The 23600-nt window shown below is 42.2% G+C and overlaps 1 protein-coding gene across 1 annotated transcript in view; it reads left to right on the top strand.

The window, feature by feature from the left end:
- VIP (vasoactive intestinal peptide) overlaps positions 1-20905 on the top strand; it is an 85047-nt gene extending 64142 nt beyond the window's left edge. Inside the window, exons 6-7 of the mRNA XM_078648970.1 lie at positions 6674-6788; positions 18334-20905. Of these exons, the coding sequence (XP_078505096.1) occupies positions 6674-6788; positions 18334-18342 (124 nt within the window). The 3' untranslated portion in view covers positions 18343-20905. The remainder of the gene's footprint in view (positions 1-6673; positions 6789-18333) is intronic.
- The last annotated feature ends 2695 nt before the right edge of the window (positions 20906-23600 follow it).

The raw sequence follows: 23600 nt of genomic DNA, 5'->3' as shown, positions 1-23600 counted from the left end.
GCTGACAGGGCCCAATACACTTCTTGTATCCAAACTGCTTTCTATCGCAGTCAGACATATTTTTCGTCTTTGACCTGGCATCTTGTGGCAAACTTACAAAAATCCTTAGTTCCAATTCTATTGATTGGACCGTTGTTGGTTTGGTGTCAAATAATTTATTAAAACATATCCTATTTTTCTAAATTGGTGTGTTATTTTTATTGTGTTGTGTTTCCACATTATTACTGTTTGTCGGCTGCATACATTCTTCACAAATTGCCTCCAAGTGAAGCTTGACTGCTTGTTGTGCCAAGCTACCCAAGGTTAAGAATAGGTTTATTTATTGACTTTTTGTGGTTCACCCTGCAAGGGATTATAGCTGTTGCTTGATCAGGGCTCCCACTCGAATAAACCAACAACCTGATTTCTAACACTGTGTTCAGAATGTTTCTTATGATCCACGGTCTATGGTCTGTTTTGATGTTTCTGTTATAGCAATCGACCTGAGGGATGTTTTGTAAGTTATTTACGTGCATAACAGGAATAGCAGGGCTAAAATTATGAAGTTTGGTGGTGGGCCAAAGATGTGAGACTTGGGATTCTTCTTTGTTTGCATAATAGTTGCCATGAATTCTAGATTGGGGCATAAGTACACCTTTTAGTCTGCCCTGCTGTTGTTGCTATATGTTAACTGAACTTCCCAATACATGGAGAAGCAGAAATCCTTTCCTGTCGAAAGCATATATAACGATGCTCTTCTGGAGAAAGGTGCATTGCAAAGCATTTGCTCCCTTCCTTTAACCTCTGTTCCTGATTTTAGCTGCTCTCAGTTTGGTCTTTCACTGGATTCTCCCTCTGTATTCTACAACCTCCTGTCTCTTTCCTGAAGCCAGAATGACTTTTCATGTGAAGCTAATCTCTTCATTATTGAGCTTTATGTTCAATCAAGAATTATAAGATTGCCTAGGAGGTTTTATCACTCTTTGTGGATTTTACTGTCCGAACTTTGACCCTCTTAAAGGGACACTTAACACTTTTCATTTAAATAATTCTCTATAGGTTCACTTCTAGGCAACTGAGAGGAGTTGCCATATCTTCAGGCAAACCAGGATGCGACACTTCGGGCTATCCCACCATTAAACCCTTATGTTAGGCACCATCTACATCCTATGGATATCAGGCAAATTGCAATATTCCGGAAATTTCGAAATGCAAGATACATGAACTACATAGTACCTGTATCTGAGGAACCAAAGACAGCATTATCAAACTAGAAATCCTGACTGATTATACTCTTTCAGTTCTTCACAAGGACTTCATTGTCTTTGGTTTGCCCCATAGGAACATTTGCTGATAAGAAATGTGTAGATCTCTGTACATTTCTGAACTTTCTCTCACAGAAATAAGAGGAAAATGCATCTTTTCAGCCAAAGTTTGAGATCAGCAAGGCTATACGGGTAAGAAAACGTTATGAGATATGTGCGAGTCAAGCCACTCTGAACTCTCCTGGGTGTGTAGTAAATAGCAATATCTGGGTTTGGTGGGTTTCCCTGGGTGGCAGCTGGGTCGGCATTTTGAAGCTAAACTTATCATCAAACCGGGTATTTTTTCTCTCAAATTTTATGTTACTATGGTGTACTTTGGGGCTTTTTGTGTTGCGGGTGCTAGGCATAGCAGCACAAGTGGGGTACATTTTTTATTAAGACAAGTGTGAGAAAGCTGGGTGGTAGGCAGATCACTGCAGCTTCCACAACTCTCTTTCATAGAAATGTGAGAAAAATGTGTTTTTAGCAAACGTTTGATGTTTATGGGTAAGAACCCTTCATCAGAGCCATGCAAGACACACCACCTTGGACTCCCCTTGATGTTTACTTTCCTCAAAAATCGCGAGTTTTTTAGGATGATGAATGAGCTTGGTCCCAAATTCTGAAGCAACTCATAATATTAAAAAAGTGTTGATTTTGCTGGGTGAAATGTGAAGTTTCCAGATTGTGTTTTGGGGTGTTTTGTGTTGCGCGCACTATAACCTGCCATTCAAGTGGCTATTTTGATCAGGAAAAGAGTGGGAATACAGAATAGTAGGACATTTGTTATTACTAATTGGATTTCTCTGCATTTCTGGTGCCTAAAAGCTGGATAAATGGTCATTGTTACAGAGCAAACCTTTTCTTGATGCCATTTTTAGAAACACACATGCTTGCTAGCACAGCACATGTCTCAATTTTTTCCATAAAAACTCAAACTGTATCTATATTTTGGGTCTTTTCCCGGTACCCTCTGGCAGAATCTAGAAACCTTGGATACCTTTAGAATCCCAGGATGAGGAAAATAGGATGCAAATTTGGAGTAGATATAATTTGCGGACAAGTTATAAAGGTTGAAGCACCAGCTACTCTAAACATAAAAAAGGGCTCAACTTTGGGGGGTGGGGCGGGGGGGTCACACTGGCGTAATGCCATTGCATTCAAGAGGTTAACAGAGGCAGGACATTTTGACTACACAAATACTGCTGTTAATATCATTTTTGGGTGACAAAGCCATATTGTTCAAGTGAACCTGTGAACCACTTTCAAAGTAGAGAATAGATGTGTTTGTGGATTTAACTTCCTCTGTGAACAACAAACAGATGATGTCTGGTGTAGCAAGAAACCCTGCAGTGTGTGAAAAAGTGACATGTGGCAACATGTTACTGCTATCTACTAGATAATGTGAAAGTTTCACAAAATACAAGCTTGTATAGCAAGTTATATTAATGCAGTTTAAATGAACAGGAACATTTATGCATAAGAAGAGATATATCCATGACCCAGTGAAGCTGGCCTCACTTTAAAAAATAAGACATAAAACATTTGCAGCAATATGGGTTTTGTATTTATCTTGGTGGATTGAACACGATGATTCTGCCCTACCCGAGCACACAAAAGACAGACATTTTCAGCCCCCAATTCTGTCTTTCTTAACAACCTAGGGCATCACTGCAGAAGCTGCCGGAGTAGGCTAAGAGCATTTATTCTGAAGAAATCGTGAGGCATTGAGTGATTTGCCAATTTTAAAGAGAAAGGATGGGGCATTTAGTTAATGGTTCACTGTGTGTGTTGCCTTTGACCACAAACTGAAAGTAGGTTGAGACCACAAAAATTAGGAAAAATTGACTATCTCTTAAGCAAATTCAAAATATTTGGGAAAGAAGTAGTTTTTTGTTATAACTCAGGTTTTCCTGAAAGCTAGGAAAGTGGTGAACCTAGCACAGCAAATCTTTCGTTAATGCAGTTTTTAGAAAAAATATACACTTTCTTATATAGCACGTCCCCCCAATTTCCCCCCAAAAATCCAAATATAGTTTTCTTGGTGCCCTGCAAGGGAATCCTCAAACACTGGGGGCCTTATTTATGAAGGCCTTGCGCCACCAGTGCGTCACTTTTTCCCATTTTAAAAGTGACGCACCGGTGGCGCAAGGCCTTTATAAATAAGGCCCTGGGTACCTTTGAAATCCACAGGATTTGGGGGATAAATTGCATGCATTTGGCATGGATACATTTTGTGGAAACAAAGTTATGATGGCATAAGATTTAGGTATCCTAAAATTTCAAAACAAGCATTGACAATGCAATGCCAATAGGTCTAGATTTAAAGGAATATTGCATAGTAATGTCAAGCATTACAAGTAGATATCATGGGAATGGATGTGTATTTGTGTGGAAGCAAAGAACTGTAGAATAATATTGGCCTAGTTAAAAGGTCAGGTGACAGTTGCACTGTCAAGTCTGCTCGAAAAATCCATGTAGGTTAATGACTGCCCTTCTCCCATCTGTGCTGCGGCCAGAGAAACACACCATCAATTAACTAGTTTTCTAAGACACTTAGATACATTTACAATGTCATGTGTGTGCCTCTGAAAGTTCAAGCTGAGTCATCTGTTTAAATCAACAAAATGATCACAGCTGTGTGAAGGGCAAGCACTTTTTTTGGAAGCACACAACTATTACCCAATCAAATCACATACTCCAGGCTCTCGACATGTGGATGGATCCACAGCCCTTCTCCTAGTAATCCTCACTTAATAGTCTAGAGACAGCTTCAATCTCAAGTCAGACATTAAAAAAGGCTCAACGTTGGGGTTGAAAGCGCCAGTACCTAAGGGGCTAAGCAAGAACTAGACGGCATTTCCTGATCAATGTAAATGTGTTTGTGTCCAGGCTGCCACTGTTCCTCAGGGTCACTCTTTCATATTTTTGAGAAAATGATAATTTTTGCATGGTCACCCCTATTTTTTGCTGAATTTTGTTTGCTAGTTTTTAGCCTCTGCACACTGGGGCACCACTGTCCAATGCCCAGTGTATATGCTCTGACCCCTAAAACATGTAGGCATTGGCTCTTCCCTGATTGGTGTATTTAACTCTCCTGTAGGGGCATTTTATTTGGTGTATAATCTGCTCCCATGGTATGGAAAGTTAAATGTCACTTCTGGATATTTAGCACTTACTGTGCCATACACTATTGTACCAAGGAACAAGGGAAACATGGCTTCAGGCCTGCCATTGTAGCTTGACATCTGCACTTTATATCTGCCTTTTGGCCTGTTAAGATAATCCCTTTTAACTAGTAAAACCCTCCCTTCAAAATGTTATCATATGTTAGCTTTGTAGCTCACAAGGTGGGGTGCATGGTATTTGAAAAGTGGTAAGTGTGGACAATTAATGTTAACATGTTCCTACAGTGACAAGGCCCCAAAATCTCTTTTCATGTAGCATGCCTAGCTGTCCTATGTAGAAAACCAGAGTACAGATTTAAATACTAATATTGTATCTCAGAATGGAACAACCTGGAAAAATGATGAAAATACAATTATAATAGTTATTAAAAAATGATTCAATGCAGAAGTCCAACTTTTAATAAATATTAAGGAATAGTAACTTTTAGAAAGTTACTCTTTGCCTGTGTGAGCTGTCAGAATGGTAATTACCATGAGCCTATGTCAATTTCCAGCTCGTTCTCAGCCTGAGAAGTCACCTAATAGGCTGACAAAAACAGGCAGGGAATACTCTTCTGAGCTCAATAGAATATGCAGGGTCTGGGCAGTCGGTCCAGTTTCAAATGCTTCTTGACAGGTCTGGTGAGCCACACTTGAAAGGGGGAGAACAGGATCCCAGGACAATTCTTATGTTTCTTGTGCCTGGTTGTGGAGGAACCGTGCTTTTGTCCTACCAATTTCTGTCTGGGCTTGTTCTGAGACGAGAGACTGCTTCAAACTGGATTTTAATGTTAGGTTGGAGGACACTAGTATTACCATAGTATGCCTCCCACTTATACCTCCAGTTCAGAGCCCAAGGTTAGTGTGGCTATAGACCATCACCACCTTGGATTTGCCCTGACACTTTGCATGTTGGTCCTGCTTGCAGTCAAATAGTAACTACTGCAAAAGTTGGTAGGTAATTTCATTGGGAGTCTTTACTCCATTGGTCAGAGAGGAACTATAAGTGTTGCAGCTTGTTCCCCACCCCTAGGCATGAACCCTACAAAGCTGAACCTTCACCCAGCCTACCTCTTATGACTGCTGGACTTGCAAAAGAATACCAGGTGGAGTGAACCGCCTGCACTTGGCAACCGTGAGAAGAATCCCCCTTCCACTTAAAATCCAAGGTCAGAAAGATCTCAAAGGATCATAAGGCTGATCCCCTGTAAGGCTTCAGGGACATAAAAAAACTTAAGAGGTCATTCCTGTAAAGAATCCCAGCTGACTGGTGGCAACTGGACCTGGACTTTGCTGTTGCCTACGGTCTAACATAATGAGAGTCTCTAAGTGTTTCCCCTGAGGACCTGGGACCTAGGACCTTGGAAGTATACTTTAGTGGTTGTTTGGGTATCTAAATAAATGTGGTAACTTTCCGCTCTAAAGCTTGAGGGGAACCGACCCCAAAAGTATCTGATTGGCGGTTCTATGGCATAGGATTGAATTTAAGCTTTGCCATGTGTGGAGAAAGAAGAGTTTTTTCTAAAAAAAACAACAAAGTCCCTTTTCGGATTGGAACTTATAATGTTTCCCTACTTCCAGGCAGTTGTTGGGCTACTCTACTTTTTGTACCCGACTGAGGCCCCATAGCGGTCGGCCTAAAATCCCAACTAGCTTCCGTTCCACAACGGCCATAGATCAGAAGTAGCACTTAGTGCTTTTTGGTGCTATTTGCCCTAAATCTTTAAAATGTCATATGTCGGATCCCCATTATTGGAGTTTTGTTGTTTTAGTGTCATTTTACTAACTACATTTTACTAATATTTTATATCTTGAAGTGAGAGGTTTATTGTGTTATGGTTTCAACTTTTTAACCACTTTGGTATTTCTAAATACTTTCCACATTTTCTCAAAGTTAAGCCTGACATCTCTATGCAGTAGCTACTGAGGATTGAGCGCAGGTTTAAAATGATCAAACCTTTACCAGCACCTAACAAATTAGTTACTTTATTATTAACCCCCAATTAATAGTTCACTTGTCGGTGAAGCCCTGACGATATACTTCAAGGAAAAGCAGTGTTTTTCAAGTATTCTGTAAATGTGTACTTTGTTGTTGTTATTGTTCAAGCACTCAACAAAACGTTGTACCAAAAATATATTTTTCTTATCATTAAAGAAAGTACAGTATATTTTTAGACGAATTTTGATCTAGACACTTAAACCTCTGTTCTTTCCCTACAACAGCCAGGAAGAAATCAACCCAGCAAATCTTCAAGATGACACAGATCTCAATGAGCCACCCTTTTCGGAGTATTACGATGATGTCACGGTAGAGGACCTGCTTAACCACCTTCCATTGGTGCGTCTAATTTCATACTTAAAACTTCCCTCTGGATGGCATATATGATCATGAATGAGTGACTAATTTCTCTTTTTGTGACTCAATCTGCCAGTGCACTCATACTGCTTAAGAATTCACTGGTAGCTGGGTGAAACAGTCACAACCAATGTTCAATTAATAAGAAAAAGCACATATTTGTATACAGTGAGATACAGAGCAAGCTATTGGAAACGAAAGAGTTAGAGGTGAAATAGATACTTATTTGTAGTTAGGGAGCAGGAGTAAGATAGGTGAAAAGCACAAATGGAACTCCTAAAGTACTTTATATATGACTGGAATGGCAAGTCTTAAAAAGTGATAAATTAACATAATCTAAAGCTAAATATTTGTAAGAAAAAGATTTAAAGATAACGCCAGTGGCAGTCATGGCCGGCATGAGTCGTGGCGGGGGTAATTTTAATTATATAAAAAATATATAGATTTAACTTACCTTGCCCGGTCCGCTTCCCCGTCATCACTGCTCCTTGCAGGAAGCAGGCAGCCTCCTTCCCCTCCCCATAGCCAATCACAACGCTGCAATGGCAGCATTGTTATTGGTGGGGACGGCGTCCAGCCAGGCGCCTATGGGAAGGCCATTTTCTCCATGTTGGCTGAATGCAGTCAACATGGAGAAAACGGCAGTATCACTGGTTTTGTCAGCCCCAGATTGCCGACCAAACAGTCAGCACCCACAATAGTGGGCAAGCCACTCCTCCCCTGCCCTGTTGCAGGAGCAACCAACCAAACCCTTCTCCTTTCTCGCACCCTGAGAAAGCAGTAGGGCAAGGCTCCTCCTTCCCATGGTCAGTGAAATTAAAATTCAACAAATTCAGACAAATTTAACAAAAGATATTGAGATCAAGCAAAAATGCCACATTATCTGCTAATTTATATGTAGCAGTCTACTTTCTTGCCTCTGCATTATAATACTGAAAGCTAACTATCGTGCTGTGCCCCAGGATGCTGCTGCAAGCTTTTTCGTAGGAGGAGTGATGCTAAGGTAAATCACATAACTGGAATGTCTGTGTCAAGAGAGAGCAGCCAGGTCAACAGTTTCCCCGTGCTCCTCTTCCATCACAGCGCTCTTGTGAAAGGACAGGATGTAAGTGACTTAGGCAGTTTTACTGTCATTTATATAGGGCCGAATCTGCAGGCTGATGCAGCAGGCACATCCAAAGTTTAAAATGGTTTAATCCAACCATTGTTTAAATGGTCACAGCGGCCATACTGCTGTGATGAGGGGTTGGTTCCACTGTGGAGAGCGGGGAATGCCCATGAAATACCAGAAAGTGCCACTAGTTACTTCATCTTACAGTCTAGAGTCCCAAGCAGCAAAAACAGACAGAACCGCTAAATATGGATGACAGATTAGCCACGTCTATGTAAATCCTTATTAATCAATGAAACATTACATTCTTCACAAATGCCAATGAGATACTCTCAGTTGAATTCTTAAGGCCAAACTTCACAAACTAAATGTTGACACATAGAAAAATTATCTGAGCACATGGAGAACGTTGATGGGTACTTTTTGTTTCCCCAGTCATCTGCATATGGGTCTGAACTTTTTTTAATAGAAAGGATCACCAATATATTTGGAGAAATCTCCTATCAAACTAGCTCCCTTCCAGTAGTGCAGCAAGAATGTGAGCGGTGTGTCAACATAGTCTTGTGTAAAGATGGTGAAACTTGAAAAATAAACGAATTGAACATTTACTCCTTAGATGCACTTGTAGCGCCATGAAAAGTGCCTCAAAACCCTATGACTTGTTTCTGCTCATGACCCTGCTAGCACCTAGGGCCCTTGGTAAATCATACCTGCGCAGCCCTGGCCTCAATATTGACAATGTACTATAGTATTTTGGTAGTCAATCCCAATTTTCAGCAGCTTCAATAACACAGACCATAATGCACTGTCATCTACCAAAACAAAGCTCAATAGAAATCAGGGCCTTCAGCCACTCAAAACAAATGAGATATGTAAACGAAATTGGTTTGAGGTTCATTTTTTTTCTGTGCTGAATGCTTAGGAAGAACTTGTTTTCATTAAGAATACCAAACGCATCATCGTCACGCATCTTGGGGCATATTGTCAAGGGGGTTTATCTCCGCTTTTTTGGCTTTAAAAGCCAAGAAAGCGGAGATAAAATTATCTCCCTATTACTGTCGCTAACACCAGTTAGCGACAGCTAGTAGGAGATAGCGACCATCTTTGGCCCCGCTTTGCATGTCAGTGATATTTATCACTAATGACATGCAAAGTGGGCGAGTCGCTAACATCGCTATCTCCTATTACCAACTTTTGGAGATATTCGCGCTAAGCGTGAATATCTCCAAAAGCTAACACCTGCCCCTGAGCAGTTTTTAGCCATGTTATCCAATGGTAGGTGGATAACATGGCTAAAAGCATTAGCTCGGTAATGCATGAATATCGCTGACTTTTCAGCGATATTCCTGCATTTCGGACGATTTTTATCGCTTAGGAGATAAACCTTGATAATAGCAAGGTTCCTAAGCGATAAAAATCGCCGCAGCTCGGCGATTAAAATATCGCCGCTAAACCAACATAGCGATAATTATCGCTAGTTGTTGGTAATATGCCCCCTTGTTTCCAGCCCAAGTCTATCTGCCAACAATTCAGTGATTTGTGGGAGTTGTGGCCCTCGTTCTGTTCATTTGAACCACATGGACAGAGGCACTTGAAAACATTCTTTGGAAAAGATATTCCTACAACCTGAAAGGTAGTGTTCGAAAGGAAGTCATATGGTTACTTTACTGCAGCATAATACAATTCAAAAGTGGCAGTATTCCACACCACCGCCTTTTCATGCAAGGTTACTTTCACCAGATCTTGGCTGGGTTTATTTAAGATGTATGCAATCTGTGTGTTTTTACTTTACAGATGGCAAAGCAGTCTTGACATTTGAAGTTTTCCCTCAAAGACATCTGCTCTCATGATTCTTTTTTGCTGCTAGTGTCAAAAATTATTTCAGAAATCTTCAGTGCCACTGTAAACGTTCCAAAAAGCGAATTCATTACTTACTATTGAGACGGGTTCCATTACAATCTCGTGTAGCCCTCCTCCTAGACACAATTCACAATAGGGCTAACAGAAAAAAACAAGATGTTTTTTTCTTTCCCCCAACCCATTTTCCTTTTCATAAAGAATCCCTCCAAATGGTCCTTGGCTGTGCGCCACTGTCCTGTCCATCTTAAACATTTAATAAACAATCGGTTTCGACAAATTCAGACCCTTCATCATTCCTTCAAATTTTCCCAAAATGATACATTCATTTATACATAGATAAAAAAATAACAAATAAAGAAATGCATAAAAGAAATAAAGAAATAAACACATAGAGACCCTCCATGCTCGTTACCACCCTCCCTTTTTACACGTTCCCAACCCATGTTAAATGTTCTTGCCATATATGTATACTTTTATGTGGATACGGCTTTTTTCTCATCAAACATCTTTTCTTGGCACTGCATATACAATATGAATGTTTTCAACAATATTTCTAGTGCCTGTGAAATACGTTAAGAGCTTTCTATGAAAGACTGTATTTTTCGACAATGTGAAATCTAGGTCTAAAAATTGAATTAGGTAATTGCTATCTTTTCACTTCTAAATGGACCACATTAGTTTAATTAGCACTCTACTACTTCGCCAAATGCACCCAAGTAGTTTTGTTGTCTCGCTTGCATACAGTCAGCCGGAATACAGTAAATGTAAACTAAATTGGTTCATTCAGCTTCCCCGAAGACAGCTTGCGCTTTTGTTGACTCGGAAAATTAAAGGGACATTGTTAAGCCACATTACTTCAGTTCAACAACTTTTCGAAATTGTAGAGGCCAGGCCCGTGCACAAGTTGCTCTGCTGCTCTGGAGAAGTGAAAACACACCCTTACCATCAATCGCAGCACCTGAGGCAGAGTGAAGAGATCCGATTGCATGGAAACACATTTGGTCTCAATTCAGGTAAAAACCAAGCTGTTCCTTTTATGGGGACAGCATTATAATAATGTGTGGTGAGAGATCGCTGGGAAAAAAATACCTATTCTGTAGTACGCACACTACTAGAGCAGCTTCTTCCTTCAAATGGTAAATTATTCGCTATACTATGACCAACAATGGCAAACGCCTATCATGACACTTGAATGCTTCGTAACACATTGTATGGCTTTCTTTGCTTTACAGAAGGCAGTATGAGAAAAACAGATATTGAGCCATATAATGGGGCAACTTCGTCTGTTAAAATATGGATGTGAACAAATCGATTTCCCATATATAAACGATATGCGTGTGATTTTCGATTTGGAATTTTGCATAAAGCGGACCCAGAGCCATTTGCTTTTTAAAATAGGTATGCTTTTTCAGTTTTAGTGCAGCCTCCACGGTGATGGAAGATTAATTCTATGCGCATTGTTAAAAATATTGCCAGTGTTACCAAGTTTTTATAAGCACTTTTAAACACAGTTAAGAAGAATACCTTTAGACGCACTGTCATTCTAATTTCTCCTGTGCCACCATACCATCCTCAGTAATCAAAAATCACAAGCTCAGACCGACTGGGGAACCCCCAAGACCCTCAGATGTGTTCCCCCTCATCGGGTCATCATGATGCTACATTTTGGCATTTAGCAATGTGCTATCCTCTATTGCATTGTTGTAAATCAGATTTCACACTGTAACTGTGTCCAACTCCTTCAGTGGATACAGGGGCATATGTGCAAGCAATGGCGATAACTATCGCTAGCGCTAGTTAGCAGCAGTATTTTTATTGTCGCTTGTCGCTGAAAACTATCACCATGTTAGCGGTGTATCAACAAGCTGTTACTACATGGTGATAGCATCAGGGATCGTGGTGAAAACTGCTGCTAACATTCCGGCATTAGCGGGCAAAAACTACCAATAGGTCCATTAGCGGGAAAATGAACTCATGTTAGGAACCCCAACAGGAGTTATTTTTTGTCTCTAATGCAAAAAATAGTCAACCCCAAATAGAAAAAAGGCATAAAAACAATAAAATGCAGAATGGAGCAGCCAGGGCCAAGTGCAGCACACACCAACAACCCCTGCAAGCTACCCAACATCTAGGATGGCAAGGATGCCTCCCTGGACCTGCGTCTGGAGCCTGGATAACTCACTGGACCTGCATCTGGACCCTGGATGCCTTGCTGTACCTGTGTCTGGAGCCTGCATGCCTCGCTGGACCTGCGTCTGGAGCCTGGATGCCTCCGTGGACCTTCGTCTGGAGCCTGTATGCCTTGCTGGACCTGCGTCTAGAGCCTGGAGTGGGATGCGGAGGAGCTGTGGAGTCGATGAGCCATGGGGGTAGACATTGAGGCGTGACAATCGCCCGTACCTGGTGGTGAAGTCCGGCAAGTTGCGTGGAGACACATTGCTGACCTGTGTGAGAAGACCGCCCTGCGCACCTTGGAGCTGTTAATAGTAGAGGCGCTCCTGCGCCCCAACATAGAGAGATCTACATAGCATACTACGATCCACCATACACCGGGGTGCACGGAGAGGATTACCAATGGTGGGTGCCACCTTTCTGCATCACAGGCAAGATGATGTTTGGCTGGCCGGTCGCTTTGGAGGGTGAGGCCCCTGAGCTGTGCTGAACTTGTTTGGTGGGAGAGCTACAACTTTATGCCTAAGGGGGCCCTGCTGCATCAACTGCTTCGGGAGGTTCACCAGTGGACTTGGCAGTGACTGCTGAACCCACGCTTGTGAAATCACGCCTGCCTGAGGCTCCTGCTAGCTGAGTCACAGATTTGGAGAGAGTGCAGCGGATTGCACCACGATGTCAATGTCCATGTAAGAAGAAGGTGGGATGCGTAGCGTGGACGCCTGGGGGTCGAGTCGCCCAGGTCTAGCACACGTAGATGATGCACCCCCCGTTGGCAGCTCATCCTCTATGGCAGAAGAGCGTCACCCAACTGCTTTCAACAGTGCAGAAGAAGAACAAACATCACATGATGATAACCTGCTGATGTAATTGTGCTATGTTTCCTTTGCTTTAGGACTGCTCCAAGCATGGAGCGGGGCATGGGCGGATTGGCATGCCCACTCAAGTGCGCAATGACTGTTTGGTCGGCCCACTCAGTCTGCCCAAAGCAGTCATGAGCACTTCCCTGTTTGTAATGCAGGCTGCATTACAGCCTGCATGGAGAACATGCCCACCCCCCAGCCTCTGGCTGCATGCCTTGTCCCATTGCCAATGACCAATCCTAATGCTGCATTGTAGCGTTGTGATTGGCTTAGGGGAGGGAGCCTGGCTGCCAGTTCCTGTTCTAGGAAGCAGACTCAGGAGAGCAGGAGCAACGAAGACAAGGACCCGGCCTCAAGGTAAGATTTCTCTCATTTAAATATTTACAGCACCCGCTCACACACAGACCCCCACGTCCACAAACCATCAAGTATTCCTTGCGGCGTTTCTCACCTCCCAGCTGTCCAGTCCCCCCTCAGCACTTCTGCCTGTGCAGCCATGCGCAGCGGACGTACTACTCGTGTGCCAAAGGTATGTATAGAGTTACGACGCATACCATTACATCGCCTTCCATTCCAATGCAAAATAATACTAGGCATATTGCAACAGTAGGGAAGGTGTTGCATAGCAGAAATGTAAACATTACTATTCCGCCTTCAGTGGGTGCAACCCTAAAACCGACCCTTGCACCCCAAAGCAAATTCTGAACCCTAAACTTCATCATAGAGCCTCCAAAACACACCCCAAAATTCATATTTGATCCAAATGCACACCCTAAATTTCATATTTGACACAAATGCACACACCAAAATTCAAAGTTTGCACCATAATACACCCCACATTTTATCTCTGACACCCGAAACCCATACCCACCCTACAAATCAAATTAAAAATACCCCATTGCTGACCTCACAATCAGCTAGATTCATGAAAGGAAAATCGTCTCGCAAAGGGCCAGATTCTCAGAATCTGGCCCTTTGCGAGCGCAATTTTTGCATTTGGGATTCATCATCCCAAATGCAAAAATCGCTATTACAGAATTCGCATTTTAGCGATGAATTGCATTTAAGGAATATCTATTTGAGATTCCTTAAATGCAATTCATTAACCAATTTTAAATTGCGAATTCGCAATATTTGGCCGCTATTTACCACAAAGTCAGACTTGGTGGTAAATAGCGAAAAAAATAGAAAAAAGCACTATAGTGCATTATTCTCTGTTGCATGTTACACACACACATGTCCTTTGGACATGTGTGTGCGCAACACCTGTGTAATGTTGCATTTCAGGTGCGCTACAGGGTGTCCTCTGGACACCCCTGGCACCCTTGAAATTGCATCCTTATTTGCGATTAGCAAATTGCTAATCGCAAATAAGGAATAACTCCCCGTTCATTCCTATGGGCCTGTAGGCCCATAGGAATGCATGGGGAGTTATTCCTTATTTGTGATTAGCAATTTGCTAATCGCAAATAAGGAAGATGTAGGAATCGCAATATTTTTTGCAATTCCTACATGAATCCCGTTTTGCAAGTCCTTAATAGCGATTCCTTATGAATCGCTATTAAAGACTCGCAAAACGGGTCTTTGATGAATCTAGCTGTTAGTGTTGTAATGGAATGGGATGTAAAGTCACCTGTGTTGTTGGATTGCCTGCCTTGGAATGCCTGCGTTGTAATGGACATCTCCCATGCCAAAGGCAGCCATAGGCATGCCCGTCTGTGTCCGTCTGCCCCTGGAACGCGCTCAGCACCAAGGACTCTTCCTCTCGGAGTCTCCACCCCTGCGGTGCCAGCACTCACCTTACCATCAACCCTGGACGTCTGATGGCCTGCCAGGACCAACATCTGCTCCGGACCAGACATCGCCATCGCCATCACTGACGGCTACTAAATTACCCGCAATGACCACCCCAACCGTCCAGAATGAGGCATTGCCATCACCTACAGACGTACACTCCGACTCACCAAGCACTCTAATGGCCCAACAGTGACCATGGAACACCTCAACTTCCAGATCCGGACCAACTCCATTCTCTGCGGCACCCTCATCTGCAGGCCCCCCGGGGTCATAGACACCCATTCTCCAATGCCATTGTAGTAGACCTCATTTCACACCAGGCTCTCCCATCCACCGACAACATCCTATTCGGCGAACTCAAGTTCCACCTGTGCAACCCCAGTGACCAGAACACTACCCCCTCCTGGGGTAGCTCCCCAACACCGGACTCAAGCAGCTAGTCACCGCAGCAAGCCACATGGCAGGACACATGGTCGAGCACGTCTCCTCCGCCATTGAGACCTTCAACTACAACCACACCGCCGTACTCTCCCGGACCAACCATCATTGTATACATCACGACTTCACCATGCCCACTGGTCACAACCGCCATTATCGTCCACCTCGCAGCTGGATTAAGGCCACCAAAGTATGTCTCGTCAACTCCCTCAGCACCACCACTCCACCAACGCTTGCAGACGATGACACCGCAGTGCGCAACCACCACCGATGGAGCTCCATCTGCGCCGACACCCGGGCCCCCCTTAATAATGGCACTGCGTCAGTACCTTACACCTGCATGATGGCAGGCATAAGGGTGACACAGTGCCACAGCGATAGGCTGGCCCCATGCATTGCTGGAGTAGCATCATGGTTGTGAAGCGACTGCAGCAATGGGTGACTTTAGCACAGGCAGATACAGCAGGATTCCAGACGTATATGTCATTACTTGCGTCATGCAGTGCTGTTCAGTAAATACAGCGCATCCATGGTGTCACAAGAAAGGGGTAGTGAAAAGTGTTGCAATGCTGTTTTTACGCAGCGCTGCAACACTTTTTATGAGTGAGGCCCAGGAATGCACACTATCTTATTGATGGTGTGCAGTCCTGCCCTGTAGTTTTGTCACAGGGCAGGACATCAACATTGCTTGCAGCGCTGTCCTGCACCATAACCTGCTGGAATGAGGCCCCAAATGTTATCTCCATTTTTTAAGACCAGCTATTTTCTGGTCTTAAGTCACAGCCACTAACGGCCTTTAGCGGCTGTTTTTTTAACGTATCGCGGGTCAGGGCGATTGTTGCAAATACGGCAAAGTGGAGTTAGCGTGCGTTTTTGCGCGGGGACGCCTACCTTGCATGTCATTAGCGATAGGTATCGCTAACGAGGGTGACGATGCGGAAAGCGGCAGGTTTCGCCAGAAAGCTGTCACTAGAGGCTGTTAGCGACAACTTGTTAATAGGCCGAAACAAATATCGTCACATTAGCAGCAGAAAAGTGCCGCTAACGCAGCGTTGTCTCATTGTACATATGCCCCTAAGACTCTAAGGTTCTGCTTCTCACTTTGCCATGCTCTCACTCTATACCGGTAATACTGTCGGGTAGCCTTTGAAGCATTCCTACCTATCCCTCACAGTCTTCCCAATAATGTAGGTCTTCTCCACCTGATCTGACTGCAATACGTTAATAGAGCGCAGGGGGTTTCATCCTCTCTGTGTAAATTGTGGCTTCTCAGACATTTCTCTTTTGTCCCTTACTATGCCCTTCCACATGGTTTAAAGAAATCCTCTTTGCACCACAAGTTACAATATATTTGCCGGCATACTTAAGATACCCTGAAAAGCCTCAGAAGGATGAACATCAGGGTCCTAACTAGGAGCACCCTAGAAACATGGCCATATTTGGCTCTGGATGCCCCTCTTCTCCTTTGCAAAGCATTTAGGGGCATATTTACAAGCCCCTAGAGCCACCACAACTTCACTTTTGAAGAAGTTGTGGGGTGATATAGGCTTCACCTTATTTACAAGGCAGCGGTAAGCCACTTAACATTGCTTAACTCTGCCTTGTAAAAAGGTCCCCTTTCACGCTATACTCAGTGCAAAAGGAGTGGGCAATGGTTGTTGTGGTGGGTGTTCCACTCCTACAACCATTGATTTTGACACTGCCACATATTTATAAGGGTGGCGTAAATATGGGGCAGCACCAATATTAACAGCAGCTAAAACCTGGTTTTACCCCTGCACAACAAGGAGAAATGATTAATTTCTCCTCATTTTTTGCTGTTTCCATATGTGCTACGTTGTGCAGCGCACTTAGAAACAGCAAAAGCCATTGATTGTTTATCTGCAGGAAGGTGTCCCTTCCTGCACATAAACAATCATTCATGAAATGACGTTTTGCAACGTCTATGTGTGCCGCATTAAGCGGCACACATAGAAGTTACAACACGTAATTTAAAGATTGTTCAGGTGCAGGATGGGACACCTTGTTGCACATAAACAATCATTCCCCTCAACGCAGGAACCCTTGCACTATGGTGCAAGGGTGTCTCTTTTAGCGCCTGGCAGCTAAATTAGCGTCTGAACAGGGAAACGCAGGACTGCATCTTATCCTTGTAAATATGGTGCAGCCCTGCTTTTCAGAAGTGGCGGAGCACGGCATTGAGTCAAAGAGGCTACTCTGCCACTTCTTTGTAAATATGACCCTTAGAGTCTTGAGCAACAGAAACACTTTTTAGGTCGTTCCAATCTTCATTTCACCATCCTCGAAAATTCACTGTGCTTAATAATACAATTCTTTCATTCAAATTCCCCAATTTTATGAAGGCATTGTTCACCAGTCTGTCATTTTATCTTCACTAGTGATTTACGTCCATAATGGTTTGTTTCACCGGGGCTTGTCAAACCATTAATTTTGCTAAAACATAAATGACTTCCTGCCTCTCAAAGAGTTCTCAACATTCAACCAATAAATTCTTAAATAAGTTCTTCACATGTGCGCAGAGCATTGATGTCATTTTTTTAAACTTTAGTATTTAAATTGTTACTACAAATCAAGTCACCACTTGCATATTTGAATTTGAATTTGAATTTAAAAACACTTATAAAGCGTGCTTTTACCTGGCGGTTTCTTGGCGCTATTCTCGATTATTGTCTTGAAGACTCCCAATATTTTAGGTCCTCTAATATTGTGTTTTCCCACCTCATATTCTTTCTGACCTGTGAACTTGGATTATTTTTCTTGTGATTTTTCGCACGCAAGCTGAGACTCAGTTAGGCAAAGGGCAAATAAGAACTCGGCAACTATTTTCAGGTTGAACATGAGACTTTTCAAATAATGTAACATTACAAAACTAAAGAAGTTATGTATTTTTCTCTCTATAGCCAGTACAGAAAGCACTGCAAACTAATAGATCTAACTTCTAATAACATTCATTTTTCAAGAGTAAACTTTACATTATGTAGCAATAGTCGATCACTTTGTCACATTACATTCGTTTTAGGAGTATAAAGTGTGAATATCCGGAATGCAAAGGTATTTGGTTTATTAAAAAATCATATACTTGAATACACATACTCAACCACTAGCAATAGAAATAGTTAAGTGACTGCTTTCTTGTGGGCATTGAAGCATATTTTGTGACAATATAGCTTCTGTTTGCATTTATTCACGTTCTCCTTTCCAGTGACATCGCCTGAGATTCGTGAGCTTAAATTGCCATTTAAACACACACATCCATTTTGTTTTGCAGAATCTCTGAAAGAGCTGTGACTGGCGCCACGTCGAAAGCAAGTTTCCTATTGTTTTGATTTCAGCATACTATTTCAAAAGGATAACTTATTAAAACCAAAACAAATCTGTCGTGAAGTGGAGCTTGTGATGAATCTGGTCCCTATCTATAAATATAAACGTTGACGTTTACACTGTAAATATTCCTTTTGAGATATCTACCTAAAACTGTAAATATGTATGCAAGCCGTTCGCTCATGAACATCCTGTGACGTCATATGATGTAAATCCTTTAGTTCAATAAATGTATTTGAAAGATGGCTATGCGCCCAGGGGCCTGTTGAGCTGAATGTGACTTTATTTACACAATGGTGATGTGACCTAAGGCCTACCTGCATCGCTACATTTCCTGTACTCATCGTGGGGCAAGATGGCTTCACTGCAGCTTTGTGCATGCGGGCCACAGGAGTAGGGGGCAGTTCGAGCTACTTCCCAACCTGCCACTGCACTACCAAGAATAAAACAATTGAGCAAGTGAGCACGATCGATATGTCAGAAGTGTTAATTTCCACAATGCAACTTTAATTAGGACGTGCAGGAGGTACTGAATTTGTGGTCATATTTCAAAATACATTATGTGTCTTCTCTGCTAAGATGTGCATAGGGTGGTGCTAACAGTTGGTTACTTACACTAAGGCATTCAAACTGATGAGAGAAACATATTGGTTAATCGATGGATCATGGAGAGGCATCTTACATATCACTCTCACTGCTAGAAGTAACTCACCGAAGAAATGCAATTCAAATCAAAAATATTGGGGCATATTATCAAGGGATTTATCTCTGCTTTTTTGGCTTTAAATGCCAAGAAAGCGGAGATAAAATTATCTCCCTATTACCTAGCTGTCGCTAACACCAGTTATCGACAGCTAGTAGGAGATAGCGACCATCTTGGGCCCCTCTTTGCACGTCAGAGAAATTTATCACTAATGACAAGCAAAGTGGGCATGCCAAGATGTTAGCGACTGGAAACAGTCGCTAACATCGCTATCTCCTATTACCAACTTTTGGAGATATCTCCAAAAGCTTACACCTGCCCTGAGCAGTTCTTAGCCATGTTATCCAATGGGAGGTGGATAACATGGCTAAGAGCATTTGCTCGGTAATGCATGAATATTGCTGACTTTACAGCGATATTCAAGCATTTCGGCCGATTTTTATCGTTTCTGAGATAAACCTTGCTAATAGCAAGGTTTATCTGCGATCAAAATCGTCGAAGCTCAGCGATAAATTTTTATCGCTAACCAAGCAATAGCGATAAATATCGCTATTGCTTGGTAATATGCCCCATTCCTTTTGCCACACTTGGTCACTGTAGGGTTATAAAGATGGTATAGAGGAGCTGAGTAGCTCGCTTGTGCTTGATTTTCTCCTCATTTCAACTGATCTTAAAACTGAGCCAACATTGTTACTCTCTGGTCCTGTCGCCAACTTTTCTAGGCTCACCAAAATGATTTGCCCCTTTCTCTGTCCGCACTGAAAGTGAGCACATTCCCATCAATCGTGGCCCCTCATGATGTGTATATTGAATAATATGAAGAGCAAAAACTCAAGAGGTATTTGAGCAACATTCAGTCACAATTTAAAAAATAGCTTAAAAATATCAAAATGTCCTTTAACATACCATAACATAGCGCGTATTTATAAAGTGCAGCTTCACCCTGGGGCCTCTTGGCGCAGAAACAACAGATGATTATTGATATCCAACTCAATAGTACTCCTCATCTTCCTTTTCCATTGTTGACAGTGAGCCCACACACTCTTCACATGTCATGCTCCAATGCGCTTCTTAGAACCCTGTTTAATAACCGGTGAGTTTTTATTTTAGAAAGAGTACACAGAAGCAAACACATGCCTGCGCCTTATCACATCAGGTTTCTCTAAGTGGCATTCTTTCTAAGTACAAACGTGAATATGAGCATTTCATGCTGAACTTTTTACACATAATGAATATTTACAGAAACACATCCTGAAAAAGGAACTGCAGAGCAGAAACATCCCCTCTTAAAATGCTTGAGGATACAAAAAGAATATGGTATTTGCTCGTGTGAACTTTATGCCTCTTTGCAAGAGAGCATCAAACACAGTGGCCCGTTCTCAGTTGTATACTTCTCCACCATGTCTGCACCAAAATGCCCTGCGCTTCATGAAAACCAAACATTCAAAGTGAGAAGCCTATTTTTTCTTTCTTTTTGCACTATTTTTTTTTACATTATCCAATATCCAGTGCAAATGCTGTGATGTATACCCTTTAGAATAGATGCGATGGCTGATGAAGAATTTTGAAGTTTAGAATAGCCAACCACGTGCATTATGCATAGCGACATTGCCCCTGATTACCTTGATGTAAATCAGCTCAATGCAGCAACATAATGTGGTGATTATAATATCTGTATATTTGCTGATGACATACATCCTTTAAATATATCTATATATATATATAAGGTGAATCCTGGGAGATTATGATATTTTTTCAAAATGAATGTAACTTGTGAAATATGCAGCCAATAAAGACATTTTATTATCACTGCAAATTCTAATGCTGTTTCTTCTTTGCTGTTTATGCTGCCAGTATTGTTTCCACATAGAGCAGCACACAACAGAAGCATTTGTTCAATATTAAATTATATTTGCAAAATAGAATGAGTATTTCGTCCATTCTTAATATAGCGTCTCTCATCCATTCTTAATACAGCGTCTCAGTGGGGTACAGTAGCTTCCAGTACTTGAGGATATGATTTCCATGATGAGGCGAGACTCCAGGTCCTTCCAGAAAGGATTGAGAGGTGTAGCTAAACAGATTTGTGTCTGGCTCTTGAAAAGAAGTCTACTGATGTGAGTGCTGTGTCAAGATGACTTCTAAACAGCCAGACCTAGATCGCTTTGTAGGGCGTAATCCTGGTCCTGTTTGATTTGTAGGGTGTAATCTTAATGTTGCTTCCTCTGAAGGGTGTGCAGTGCACTGTTTGAACTTACACTGTTCATTATTCTCTTCAGTTTCACAAGCATGAGCATGCTTGTCCGAGGGGCTTCTTGCCATAGAGGCTTCTCAAAAAGCAACCTTTTCAGTGGTTAACTGTTCAATATCATTATTGCTTCTTTAGGATTCATCCGCAGTATACAATCATGAGGTGGAAGGGAAAAGAATTTAGGGGCATATTTACAATGAAGTGGCAGGCTGCACCATATTTACAAAACTATTGTGCAGCCTTGTGTTTCCCCCTGCACTGACGCTAATGCAGCACACATAGAAGTTGCCTTTCTTTTCTTTAACCCCTTTTCTTTAACCCCTTCCGCGCTCATGACGAGCTCAGTTCGTCATGAGCGACGACGCTCGTACGCTGATGACGAGCTGAGCTCGTCATGTAACGCGGTGTTTTTAAAAACACAGCGCGCAGCGGGAAAACCGCTAGCGCGCATGCGGTTAATGATTGTTTATGTGCAGAAAGGGACACCTTCCTGCACATAAACAATTGATGGTGTGTTGCTGTTTCCATATGTGCTGCACAACAGAGCATACATGGAAACAGCAAAAACGAGGAGAAATAAGGCGAAGCCCCCATCACCACCACAACGTCCAAAACTGTGACGTTTTGGTGGCGATAGGGTCTTGTAAATATGCCCTGAATCCTCCGTGTATGGAATTGAGGTATTATTTGAGGGGGATGAGTAATCACCACAAATAATAACCACAACCCTTACAAGCCTTGTCAAGGTGCACCCTTAAAGTATTTAAATAAACCTGAGCTCAGCTTCCTAGTAGCTTTCGGCCACATGCATCATTGCACCCGTGTGCGATTCCTAAATTGCGAAAATTAAGGAATCGCAATTTAGAAATCGCAAACTGCAATGCATGAAAAATTCACATTTTTTTTTTGCGATTCAGTATTTTTCCTTAATTGAGATTCACAATTTGCGAATCGCAATTAAGGAAAACCCTTCCCATTGATTTCTATGGGCCAAAAGGCCCATGGGAATGAATGGGAAGGCATTCATATTTTGCGAATTTCAAATTGCGATTCGCAAAATGTGAAAGCAATTTCAAGGGTGCAGGGGGGGTCCAAAGAACCCCTCCCTGCACCCCTGAAATGTAACTTTAAATGCAATTTACACACACAAATGCCCCAAGGGGATGTGTGTGTGTAAATTAAAACTTTCAAAAATGCAATTTGTGCATATTTGAAAGTTTTCGGTAAATTAGCATGAAGTTCAACTTCATGCTAATTTACCACTTCCACATTGCGAATTCGCAATTAAAAAATGATCATGCATTGCATTTAAGAAATCTGAAATTGCGATTTCTTAAATGCAATCGCAATTTTAGAAATCGCAACATGGTTGCGATTCCTAAAATTGCGAAATGCATGATGCTTTCCAAATTAGTCAATTGCATTCGCAAACGGCCGAAAATTGCGATTCGCACCGTTTGCGAATGCAATAGACTTTGATGCATGTGGGCATTTGTCACAGAGCAGACAACTTTAAGTTAGAGACAATTTGTACAGCATTTATTCAGTACTCAAAGAATAATAAACTCAAAACACAACACAAGAAATATCTCATCAAGTTTAGAAAAATAGAGTATGTTTTAATAAATTAAATGACACCAACAGAACAAACATCCAATCTTTAGAGCTAGAGATAAATGTATTTAAAGTTTAGCGATTAAAATGGCACCAAAAAGCATTAAGTGCCAACCACTGTCACCTGGTTGCACTTGACCAAGACAAGGGTATGTGTTAAAGCGAACCATGCTGAAGAGCAGATTGAGTAGAAGTACCAGGTTTTTTCCTGGTCAAAGGTTTTACAGTTAGACCTAGTCTCTGGAATGGAAGTCCAAAATCCTCAGCGGGACAAGGCAGCAGACTGTGGCCGAAGACGGTTCCAAGTCATCGGATAGCTGCCAAAAGTGAAGCTGTTGACTTTTGGCAGGAAATCTCCAAGTAGAAGAATTTTGAAATTCACAGCCAGAGAAGGTCCCTTGCTCACTGGCTGGATACTTTTCACTTTTTGGAGTTCGAACTCATCCAGCTGGGCATACACCAGGCTGTAGTGGAAGAGGGCTCCACGAGGCCAAATGCCTTCTCTGCGACATCAAATTGGATTTGGCACTACACAGAGGAACATAGTGGGAGCAACCTGAAACTTTGCCACAGAGGCAACGAGCCTTCATTGGATCAGTTTGGCAGGTTGGTCCTGGTCCCCCAATATTTCTCAGGAAAAATGTTT

The sequence above is a fragment of the Lissotriton helveticus genome, chromosome 6 (assembly GCF_964261635.1).
Source record: "Lissotriton helveticus chromosome 6, aLisHel1.1, whole genome shotgun sequence".
NCBI classification, from domain to species: domain Eukaryota; kingdom Metazoa; phylum Chordata; class Amphibia; order Caudata; family Salamandridae; genus Lissotriton; species Lissotriton helveticus.
This window is presented reverse-complemented; position numbering and strand designations above follow the sequence as displayed.